Source organism: Rutilus rutilus, assembly GCF_951802725.1.
Source record: "Rutilus rutilus genome assembly, chromosome: 15".
Classification (NCBI taxonomy): Eukaryota; Metazoa; Chordata; class Actinopteri; order Cypriniformes; family Leuciscidae; genus Rutilus; species Rutilus rutilus.
In genome coordinates, this window is record NC_140220.1 from 12,284,596 (window position 1) to 12,297,658 (window position 13,063).

A 13,063-nucleotide genomic window follows, 5' to 3' on the forward strand; every position below is an offset into this window, starting at 1 on the left:
TTGGATATTGTTCAGTTTTGGGCAGTGAGTAAAAACGCACAATGCAAGTAGGCCTGTAAAGTAGTTTTGAATATAAAAATAAAACTACGTTTTTCTCTAATGTCACCTGACCGGAGTCACGACTAACTATTTAATTGCTTTAAGGGCTAATTTGTCATATTTGCAATTATGTGGGCAAATAGACAATTGTATCGCCTTGAATGAATGCAGTTTTAAAATGAACAGCAGCTAATTTTATGTCTCCAAACACCTTCAATGTCAGTGCCACATGTGAACCGATGGGTGGCACTAACGTCCACTGTCGTCCAGCAAGATCCAAACCTTGAAAAGAAACGCCCCTGTTTGGATTGTAAACAACTGCACAGATGCAGAGAGAGACAGGCAGGGCATCGAAACTGATTTGAGATCGGTCTGTATTTCATAGAGAGGGGTCTGGGGTCGCTGCTTGAGCAGCTCTGGGAACAGATATGAACGCTGCGCGTGCACGCGTTGACAGATGCGGACTATTGTAACATCATTAGCTACAGAGACTAAACGTAAGTACGACATGAGTCGTGTGTCTGTTTTTCTTTTTGAAATGGTTCTGATGAAAATAAAATAGCGAGAAAAGACAAGACGCTGTGAAATGGTTACGGGACACTAAAGCACGCGCCCTTTAAACCATTTTTCATTTGTGTGCAGGGTAGGTTATCTATGTATGCAAAACTAGATCAGTAGAAATATATTACAAGAGCAGTAACGTAAATATAAATGTATTTTACCAGTCCACGTTGTGATGTTGGGTTTCGCCTAAGCCGTTTATATTTACATTTATTAATTTAGCACACTCATTAATTAAAATGGTGAAGATTCATTAGAAGTTTAATACAATGCAATCTTCAAAGTTAACCAGAGGGGGCAGAGAACAGTTTTCTTTTCTTTTCTTTTCTTTTAAAATGAGTCAGTTTTAGTATGTGCTTTTCTTTAATATAGGCCTCAGGGCACGCATGTGAACACCTGTCTGTTGTTAAACATAAGCATGTCCTGACATCTATATTTGCAGGCTACTATACAATCACTTTGCCTGTTGAATTATGGTAATTCATGGTTTAACTTTAGTGTACTCTAAAAGTCATTGTTAAACCCAACCTTGATGTGACTGGATGTCACTCAAAAATAAATAAATAGCCTAAATTAATAAATAAAAATGAATTAGTCAGTTAGATAACAGCACCTAAACAAAACCGTGGTGGTCCCATGGTACACAATCAGAATGTTATATGGCATTTTTGATATATACCATGGTATTAAATGATTAAAATTACCATTTTTACATGGTACTTCAAGTTAACTTGGAAGAAACAGTAGGCAAAACTGAAATATTGTGTTTCCATATAAAAAAACAAATAAACATGGTTATACTACAGCAATTTTTTATGTTACGATTTAAGATTCTTTAAGTTATTATTGCTGCAAATTACTCATATTGCAATATACACTACTGTTTAAAAGTTTGAGGTCAGAAAGATAATGTATTTACATAAACTTTTAATCAGAAAGTATGCAAAATGACAGTACACTTTTTTTTTTTTTTTTTTTTTATAAATGCAGTTCTTTTGAACTTTTTATTCATCAGAGAATCCTTTAAAAAATGATCTTGGTTTCCAAAAAAAACTCAAGATTTTTTTTTACTGTTGATAATAAGAAGAAATGTTTCTTGAGAACCAAATCAGCATATTAGAATGATTTCTGAAAAATCATGTTACACTTGACTGGAGTAATTATGCTGAAAATTCAGCTTTGCCATCACATGAATAAAATAAAATTTTAAAATATAGTCAAATATAATAAATAGCTACAATAGAGTAAACAGTTACATACTACTGTAATAGTTAACTGTCCTACTACAGTTATTGTAGTAATATTTCACTATATTAATGTTTTTACTGTATTTTTTACTGTTAAAAATGTACCAACCCCAAACTTTTCAACAGTATTAAACGAACTTATGTCAATGAAATTTATCTCAGGACAATTTCTGCAAACAAAACTGTTGCACTTTTGCCGCATCAGGTACAGTGTCAATCTCAGCATGTCTCATTATTTGCCCACCCTGTTGTTTGGTTATATGTTCACACTGTTCAGCTTTTATTAGGGTTCATCTTGACATCGATCTGGCCAGTTGTGGTCATGTTATGTCAAGAAACATCTCAACTTTTCTGTCAGCCTTTTCCACCTCATCATTCGCCCTGTTCTGTTACCACTCTGACAGTGACAAGTAATTTACTATGAGGACACTCATCCACACTCCACCCATTTTCCATCTCTCTGTCTCTGGTTTCACTGCTCGTCCCTCAAAATGCCTAGACAGAGTGAAAGACAAGCATCCCTATCCCATGAATTATGCAGCGCTGCTATAACCGGTTCTTGTTTTTGAACACACCTGTCAGTTTGAGCTTGCTGTCAGCTTCGGGAGTAAATCAAGTGAGTGTTGGATCGTTTTAGGACACTCTTGTTTCACAGCTTCACAAGTCTTTCCTCAAGTAAGGCCCAAGATCTGCCTGAAAAGTTTTTCAGCAACACCAAACATGTCCTACTTGTGTTTCCTCTTTGAATTCTTTTCAATTTACGATCACTGATGCATTGTCACTGATGGCAGATATGACCAGCAGCATAAGGAACAGAGCAGGGTGAGGAACTTGAAAAACCACCCTGTCCCCAATTGGTGGATATATTTAGTCCTTAAAGGCACAATATGTAACTTTTTTGCTTTAAAAATAGCAAAAATCACTATATCTATGTTATATATTTTTTTTGTTGTGTACTTACATTATCCCGACTGTTTCCAACAACTTTCAAACCAGGAGAAATTTGTAATTTAATTCGAAGACGCGTCCCGTTTCTTTATTTCCGTGTTGTCGCCGTCAATGGCGTCATATCCGCGTTGTCCCTGGTTTCCGGTCGTACTGCCATATCAACCAGAGCTATGAACCAGAGCCCTTTGATAGTAACCAAAGCGACAGACGTGGACAACTGTGTAGTTCACAATGTCTATTTGCACGCTGTTGTTGTTTCGTTCAAACATTATGGACCATGGCAAGCAGACTTTGGATAAAAAAAGGAGAACTAAAACGAGAATCAATATCAGCGCGGTGTTTTCGAGATGCCGAGAGCTCCCATAGACAGTATATAAACGAGAGGTCCACGTCCGAGACTTCGACCGCTCCTACATGTACTTTATTAAACAGGTGAGCACATTTACATAAAACTAATCAATGTTATATAGTTCAATAATGATAAAATGTTAGAATATGATCTGTATGTTATTCTAATGTTGATCTAGCTTACTGCAAGTCTCATACAGACAAACTAAACACATACATTTCAACACATTCAAATGCAGTTTAGTGTGCTAGTGTAATGTTAGACCAAGTGAAACAGCGCTGCGTTACCTCACAAGTTTAATTTGTCTAATAAACTGACCTGTTGTAATTCTGCACTTGCATGTAGTTCGGTTGAATGAAATGTCCATATTCCTTTTATATCCGTGGGACTCGCGTCGCGTGTGGAGCTGATAGCTGTCTCTTAGCAATCCCGACCTGCTTCATATCACAGTCATGATAAAAACATCGATGTATTCAGTCATCCATAAACATTATTAGATCGGTCGGCTTGACGTTGACAACAAGATCCATAATTCTTAGCAAATGTTGTGCATCAAACTACGCCTTTGTTATTGTAAAGAGGTTAGCGACCCCTAGCGGCGAAAAATTACATACTGTACGTTTAATGCTTTCTCTTGAATTCTTATTAAGATATAGATTCATTTTCATTATGGTCTATTTTCTTTGTGATCACCTTACAGTTATGAGAGAATCCAATACAAGGAAGTCTGTACGATGGAAAGAGACGAGCACAATAACCCAGACCGCAGAGGACATCATTACGTCTTACCTAACAGCCTCTGATGAGAATCAGAACAAGCTGCACGAGGCAGAGGTTATGGACGTGGAAGCTGTTAAACTCCACTCAGAGATTATGAACCCAGAAGAGAGGTCTCCAACAAACAACAAGAGCCATAGTTGCTCTTTAGATCATGGTAAGCATTTTATATCGCTGTATTCTGGTGCTGTAATTCTTGTCTTGATGAAAGAAATATTACTTAAAATTTATAAATAATTCTATCAAAAATGTGAAATGGAATTACTTCCATTTTTCCTTGGAACACAAAAGGAAGAAATATTTAAGAATATAGTATTTATTTATTTAATAATATAATATCTTTATTTAATAATATAATATCATAATGAAAGGGGACCTTGGCTTTCAAGCTTTTAAAACAATTCAGAAGCATTATGAAAGTGTCATAGAAGTGGCATACACTACTGTTCAAAAGTTTGAGGTCGGTACATTTATATATATATATACAGTTGTAATTGAAATTATTCAACCCCCATTGCAGAGACTCAATGACTCAGATTTTATGGCAAAATTTACAGACTTTCTGTTGTTTACAATGAACAAATCAAACAAAAGTAATTGAAATAGCTCAACAAAACAAATGTTTCAAGTGGTTTCCCCAAATTCAACTGAAAATTAAAATTCCCTCTGAATAGAATCCCTCACAACAGCATAAATCTGCAAAACAGATGTTTTCTCAATTTGCAATGGGGGTTGAATAATTTTGATTACAACTATATATATACAGTTGTAATCGAAATTATTCAAGTTATTCAATAATTATTCAAATGATTCAAGTTCAAAAGACCAGCACTGTAAACAAAACTAAACAAAAGTACTAAGGACACTTTTACATTGTTACATTGCTGTGCTTTTGAACTTCGTTCATCAAATCCTGAAAAAAATGATCACGTTCTCCACAAAAATAATAAGCTGGACAATTGTTTTAAAAATTTCATAATAAAAAGTAACATTTCTTATGGAGCAAATCAGCATATTAGAATGATTTCTGAAGGATCATGTGACACCAAAGACTGTAGTAATGATGCTGAAAATTCAGTAATAAATTACATTTTAAATATATATTAAAATAGAAAACAGCTATTTTAAATTTCACAATATTACTGTATTTTTGTGCAATTAAATGCAGCCTTGCTGAGCATTTTAAAAAACTTTTTTTTTTTTTTTATCTAGCATATAGAACACATGTTATATGGTGCTTTTTATGAGGATTGAGAGGAATCACTATGTGTTGTATGTAAAAGAGCTGTGTGAGGATCCTTTTAAATTATTTTCTTGTTCCAGGAAAAAAAAAGAGTCAGTTTACTGGTTAGGAATGACATGAGAATAATGACAAATTTATCATTTTGGCTGAACTGCTTCTTTAAGATTAAATTTAGACCAACTGCTAACCACATGAACACATTCCAAAAACAATCTTTCCTTTAACTATTAGCAGGTATTAAGTAGTTTAATTTACCATAAACCTAAGTAACCATAATGCACTCAAATCACTGGATTTAACAGTTTGCTAAATTCATAACTATGCATTTGCATCAGAGTTCCTAATGTTTTTTCCTGATGTGATCTCTGTTCAGGTACTCTCCCTGGACCTAGTCCTTCTCTTCTGGCTTCACTGCAGTCCCTTGTTGAAGAGAATGATCACATGCTCCTCCCTCATTCCTTACATCAGGTGAGTGCACTGGGAGTTTGAAAGGGTTACGCCCACAAAAAGGCCGTTGCCAAAACACAAAATGGCATGAAAGACCTTAAAGGGCCATTTAGGGCCATTTAGTTTCAATGCATTTTTATTTTAACTAAATGTATTAATTAAACAGCTCGTAAACTTGTAAAAAAAAAAAAAAAAGAAGTCCTTTAAAATTCAAGAACCCTAGAGTTATATATAGAACCCCACTGAACCTTTTATTCTAAGAGTTTTGATAACTTTTGTTGTTTACTTAAGGATATTTTAATGACAAAAAAGCAGTAATCTTTTTAGAGTGCAACAGTCTTGTTCTGAAAGTATATATAGCTCCATTCATTTTCTCCATAGGGAAATAGATTTTTAACGGTAACATATAAACCTGTAAAGACAGCCTTACTGTGAGCTACGAGTACGATCATATTTGCTTCTGTTGAAACTTGGTTTTAAAATAATCCTGTTTAAAGGGATACTCCACTTTAAAATGAAAATTCTGTCATCATATACTCACCCTCATGTTGTTTCAAACCTGTATGAATTTCTTTCTTCTGCTGAACAGAAAGGAAGATATTTAGAAGAATGTCAGGAACCAGACAGTTTCTGGTCTCATTGACTTCCATAGTAGGAAAAAAATATACTATGGAAGTCAATGAGACCAGAAACTGTCTGTCTTCCTTTCTGTTCAGCAGAAGAAAGAAATTCATAAAGGATTGAAACAACATGAGGGTGAGTATATGATGACAGAATTTTCATTTTAAAGTGGAGTATCCCTTTAACAGCAGAATTTGTGGTGAAAACTACATTACCCATGATGCTGTACAGAAAATTCCACCAATCTGAGTCGAAACTATGGAAGCTTATGGGTAGCAATATTCAATTTGAAATGTAATATGCAAAATGACAATGCAATATGTAAAATGGCAATGCATTTCTGTATTTCAATTTTAATTTTCCCATACATTTGTGCAACGTTTGGTGCAAAATGAAAATGAAAATTCAATTATAAAATTTACATTTGCCATTTCATACACTAGTTTTAATATGTACATTGAATACATTTTTTAATGCTTTATAAGTTGCAAAATTAAAATTAAAATGTATTACAGAAATGATTAGATATGTTTAACATGTTCAAGCAAAAACTGTGGCAAAATTGTAATTGAAATGTTATTTTTTCTTAATTGCATTTACACTCACAGTTAAGACACTTGCGATTGCATTTCCATTAAGTGTCACGCAATGAATGTAGCAAAATTCAATGTGCAATTTGAAAATGCATTCTGAGCCGATCACGTGCCCGTCCCGCCCTGTCAATCACCAGGTAAACATACGCTATGGTGCGTATTTTGAGGTGTTGGAAGGAAACAGGGCGGCGGCAGAACTGATACGAGCGTTAAATTCAAGACTATAAAACTCTTCAAAAAACGCGCACACACTCAAACCACCTGACTGCACATCACATTTTTGACTTTATTGATTCTGCTTTTATTCGTAATGCAGTGGACCGGTCAACGGGACATAAATTAATCCTTAAAGGATGGGACTTTATGGGACATTTGCAAAAAAAGAATAAATAACTTACCGTAGCCTATTTTATAAGTCGCTCCGGAGTCGCATATCAGTCAAATTGCATTGGTCATAATTCGTATGAAATGTGCATTTCTCTCTGGCGCTGCGAAGATCGCGAGTCGTCAACTTCATCTGTCTAGCCGACAGTGGGGTTTTTGACTGGGTTTTTTTTTTTTTTTTTTTTTGAGCAACTGCGGACAAATTCTTTCTACACACACACACTCACACACACACACACACACACACACACACACACACACACACACACACACACACACACACACACACACACACACACACACACTCAGACACACACACACACACACACACACACACACAATATTACATAACACTCTGCGCTTATGGTTTAAAAAGATAATTTAACATATAAATAACAATTTTTAAATAGCCCACTTAAAGTGTTTATTACAAATAAATGACTAAATGCTAAAAATTAATAAATTTTAATGAACAAACATATGCGTTGCATTTACAATTCTGTGAAAACAGGGGGTGCTGCAGCACCCCCACTTCCCGCGGCCCTAATGTTCAATAAAGTGACGAATGTGATGTGTGACCATCTCTGTTTATTCAGCTGTATAATCATAAAATATGAGGCAGACATGCGAGTCCCTTTCCATTTTATAAAGCATATTGATAAGGTATATTAATACATATGTAGCCTACACGGAATCTGACGAGTCAAATTCATCGACCTAGCCTTTTTTGGGTGAATGTGGAGAAGGTCGAGGGCTGGTGACGTCATCGTCTATAATTCAGTGTCTAATATTTTAAACAACGAAGCAGCACACGAAACTTTAACCGGCACAAACAAACGAGACTATTCTGGGTGAATGTGGAGCAGGTAGGGGGACTGAGTGACCTCAGAATGACCAATACATATTATTTATTATTATATTATTTATTTAAGAAACCGAAGCAGCACACAATAAACGTTTATCGCGCGCAAACAAACATATGAGTCTACTCTATTCTGGGTGAATGTGGCCTATTTTGCAGACGTTTTGCACTGGGTTGGGGGCGGGGCCAACTTCACGCAGTGATTGACAGGGCGGGACGGGCACGTGATCGGCTCAGAATGCATTTTCAAATTGCACATTGAATTTTGCTACATTCATTGCGTGACACTTAATGGAAATGCAATCGCAAGTGTCTTAACTGTGAGTGTAAATGCAATTAAGAAAAAATAACATTTCAATTACAATTTTGCCACAGTTTTTGCTTGAACATGTTAAACACATATCTAATCATTTCTGTAATACATTTTAATTTTTAATTTTGCAACTTATAAAGCGTTAAATTATGGATTCAATGTACATATTAAAACTAGTGTATGAAATGGCAAATGTAAATTTTATAATTGAATTTTCATTTTCATTTTGCACCAAACATTGCACAAATGTATGGGAAAATTAAAATTGAAATACAGAAATGCATTGCCATTTTACATATTGCATTGTCATTTTGCATATTACATTTCAAATTGAATATTGCTACCCATAAGCTTCCATACGAAACAAGATAATGCTTCATGGGATAGTAGTTCACTCTATTACTAAAGCTGTTAAAGGGGTGGTTCAGAATTTTGGACATCGGACCTCATTTACAAGTTAGCCTGTGTGTTATTTATCAGTGGAGACAGTTTTCAAAAAATTTCACCCAGTCCTTCCAGTTGCATAGTTCGCCGGTGCTAGGCTAGCGCAAGTCAACGGTATCTGCTAGCCTGCCATTAAAAATGGTTTTACCCACTCCACAGTACACCAAAAGCAAATCAATTATAACGCCAGACTACCGATGTAAATGTCTGTTGAGAGAATAATGTTAAAAGTCAAACTACCCTTTCATCGCATTGCAATAGTTATACTTTGTTCCCTGTATTTATTAGCACAGTCTACAACAGCGGCGAAGTGATATTAAATTACCTAGGCAACCGAGAGAGCCGGTCCACATGACAATCACGCAAGTGTATTTACCTGCCGCTGACACTCATCACTACAGCAGAAGCAGAGGATATTTCACGAAGAAATCAACAAGACATAGGACTATGGCCACGTTTGAAAGCCATGGCAATGTTTTGGACTTTGGAGACGATGCAGGCGAGGAATGTGTGTTATTCAACGAACCGTAACTTACATGTATGAGCCGGAATACACAGACGAATAACTAATCGAGATGGATGCTAAAAGGGCAGAAATAGAAAGAATGTCTGTCTGTAGAGACAACAGCAGCTGGAGATGCCGTAGAGAACCGGGACAGAACATCGGGAGACCGGTGGTGCCAGTGCAGAAAATGGATAGCTACATATAGCTAGCTAGACGTCCCGACTGTAGTGCGCTTCTGTTCTGTGTTTAATTTTCGGCGCAGTACTAACCGGAGCAAAGTAAAATTCCGCCGCTGCTGAGAAACTAGTTCCTGTAAATGTAATGCGATCATTGAGATGCAAGAGTAGTTTGATTTCTAACATTATTCTCTCAACAGACATTTACATCGATAGTCTGGCGTTATAATTGATTTGCTTTTGGTGTACTGTGGAGTGGGTAAAACTGTTTTTAATGGCAGGCTAACAGATACCGTTGACTCGCGCTAGCCTAGCACCGGCGAACTATGCAACTGGAAGGACTGGGTGAACATTTTTGAATTTTTTTATTTATCAGTCTCCACTGATAAATAACACACAGGCTAACTTGTAAATGAGGTCCGATGTCCAAAATTCTGAACCACCCTTTAAAGGGGACATATCATGCCAAATGCACTTTTTTAGCCCTTAAATGCATTTTGTTGTATATTTGGAGTGTTTAGAAGTACAGAAAATATGAAATTATTCTCTTCAGGTGCTTCGTTGATATCTTTATATTCTGTTTTGGTCATATTTTTCAACCTGTTCCGATTTTTCTGTTATCTATGACGTTTTTTGAACTATTACGTCACAGTATTTGCAACGGAACTGCCAAATAAGGACATTGACTTCCGGCCCAACACTTCGAGCAATCCGCCATTTTTATTTCTCGCTGCAATTTTGTAGTCCAAGCTAAAGGATGCAGAAGTTACGAGAGGGTAAGTTAAAATGTTCGGTTGTTGGATGTAGTAACCCACACGCTTCATTACACCGTCTAATGTAGATAAACTGCCGCGCTTGTGACAAGGGCGCATGTTTAACTGAAAGAACGAGCAGAAAGAGAGACCCGGTCGCGCGCGCGCTCACTCTCTCTCTCTTCAGAGCCAGGCGAAAGTGTAAACAAGACATCACCGTCTCCAAACTAGACGCTGTCTTGCTCTCTCTCCCTCGCACATATTAATCAAAATAAATCGACACGGTGGTAAAAGGTCGGAAGACCAAAGTTTCATGTGTAAATACAGTACACACCAGTGCGATACATCCATATGAAGACGTTGTTCTACAGGTTCGTCGTCTTCATTTTCATCTCGCTCCCGCTCCGACTCTGGCTCGAACATGTAAGGCTGGCTCAGCCTGGCTGGACAAGTCTTCCGTTGTTGACATTTTGTTAATAACGTGTGAATAAAAAGTTTCTGTGCCGCTAGATAATCGTATCTCTGCTATCAAACTACAAAAATGGCCGAACGGGGTGGAGTTGAACCTCTGCAACCTGGAGAAGGGGCGGGGTATGAAGTGTCTCAATTGTATTTAAAGAGACCGCACCAAAACGAGTTGCTCTCAGACGCACATCAGAAAAGGGGTAGAAAAGAGGCCTGTGGAGCTATAATAATGAGGAATTCAGACCCAAGCATTGCAGTTCCGCTTTATATACACTACAAATGTATGATTTATATGTAAAAAGGAACAATTTAAAAGCATGATATGTCTCCTTTAAGTTCACAGGTTTAAACCGTTGTTTTTTAGTTTTTTTTAAATACTTTTTTGCTTCAAATCAAAGTTTGTAATGTTGTGATTCACCTCGTTGCTCTTTTGGCTTGGTTCATGGCTTATAAAGCTTTAACAAAGACTTTTTAAAGAATCCCTATGGGAGAAATGATTGGAAAAAGTACTTCCGGAACCAACGCTGCTGAAAAAGTGGGCGGGCGCTAATGAACTCTATCCTTATAAGTGCTTTCGGTTTTAAACTAACTCTTTAATTTCAACCAAAATGTTAAATAAGTAGTACAAAAATAGTCTATTCTTGTTTTTCCATATTTTGTCAGCATTTCCAGGCATCCTGCGTGTAAAAAAGCTTTGACTAAAACACCATGCACATTTATAATCAGATCTGTCAACAAGACAAACTGCTGAAATGTGCTCTGCGAGTTGTTTTTTTTAATCTCCCTGTAGAGTTATGAATAGAGGGGTGCAAATTGCCTCCCAATGAGATTGTTGTAGTTAGATAAAATCAAGAGTACAGGAAAAACAATTCATTTTCCTGCATTACACTAAATATAGACGATCCATGTAAGAGAATGCATTAGATAGGGCAGTTCTTTTCTCAAACATTCTCCGCTCACGGTCAGACCCATCAGTATGTTCGCATGCGCTTCATTCTGTTGATTGTCCTTTTAAATGTGCTCAAGATTCAGGTTTAACAGGAAATGCGGCTTTGATCGACCACAGCTGAGAGTCTTTTTACTGAACGCTTGATGAAACTGTCTTTGTGATGATCCAGGAATTGGTAAGGAGATGTAATATTTTACTTGCTGATATTTTTCGTCCATAACAGATAGCGGAGGGCTACTTCCTTGAAGAGGACTGTATCCTTTTGCATATTAAATCCACCACTGTTATTCTCCTGATCTCTGTCTGTTTCCTCTTTTCCTTTCCTTTACTGTCACTAAATGGTCCCTGTTGATACTGTTGTCTTAGTGACCAGAGCAAGCGAAACCAAGGGGAAGCTCACTGGGGTGTGTCTTTCCATGCTAACATTTAGGGTGTTGGGAAAAGGAAGGATGTTGATAGATATTTAATTTTAAAAAGATAATTTATATATATAATATATATATATATACATATAAATAACTGTTTTATCTTCTGTAAAAATTGTAAATATTTTTGAAAGATAAAAAAAAAATACTGTGAAATATTACAATTTAAAATAATTGTTTTCTATTTAATATATTTTAAAATGCAATTTTTTTTCCTGTGATGGCCAATCAGAATTTTCAGCATCATTACTCCAGTCTTCAGTGTCACATGATCCTTCAGACATCATTCTAATATGATGATTTGGTGCTTAATGTTAAAAAGTGCTGCTTAATATTTATGTGGAAACCATCATACTTTTCCAGGATTCTTTGATGAACAGCATTTATTTGAAATCGATTTTTATTATTATTTTTTTTACAATGTTTTAGATGTATTTATGGTGTTTACGGCATGCTTCCTGAATTTTTTTTATAATTTAAAAAAAAAAAAAACCATTACCTCAAACTTTTGAATGGTACTCTCTCTATATAAACACTTTTAAACATTGCTTTCTTTAAGCATTGACTATCTCAGATCAGTGGGCAGTGGAGTTTCTTCATCTGGAGAAGCTGTACCATGAAAGACTACTGTCTAATCTGGCCTCCATACAAAAGATATGGGGTAAGAATGCCAGATGATTATGGATAATGGTACATCAAAAATGTATTTCCTAAAATAATAATAACTTTAACCAGGGGAGATAAATAGGACAATACTGTTGTAAGTTGAATTGCTAGTTTCATCTTTTACAAGTAAACCGCAGTGGTATGGTTTGATCTCAGGAAATTGCTCATTTCCCAACCGTTCTTCATTGCCCAGACCACATGTGACTCTTTTACTTCACCAATTTCACTGCAGTACAGAGGTCAGACTCTCACATCTTATCTGATTTACTGTCAACAAGGTCTTACTGTGGAAAGTGA

The 13,063-nt window shown here is 36.1% G+C and overlaps 1 protein-coding gene across 2 annotated transcripts in view; it reads left to right on the plus strand.

Annotated features, from left to right (window-relative positions):
* Nucleotides 1–337: 337 nt before the first annotated feature.
* The window catches only part of cnstb (consortin, connexin sorting protein b), an 18,461-nt gene continuing 5,735 nt past the window's right edge, over nt 338–13,063 (plus strand). The window contains exons 1-5 of one of the 2 annotated variants that reach the window (XM_084432462.1): nt 338–536; nt 3,845–4,078; nt 5,538–5,632; nt 11,899–11,929; nt 12,675–12,761. In XM_084432462.1, coding sequence (XP_084288588.1) covers nt 497–536; nt 3,845–4,078; nt 5,538–5,632; nt 11,899–11,929; nt 12,675–12,761 — 487 coding nt within the window. In that variant the 5' untranslated portion in view covers nt 338–496. The remainder of the gene's footprint in view (nt 537–3,844; nt 4,079–5,537; nt 5,633–11,898; nt 11,930–12,674; nt 12,762–13,063) is intronic. The other variant, XM_084432461.1, reaches the window with a different exon arrangement.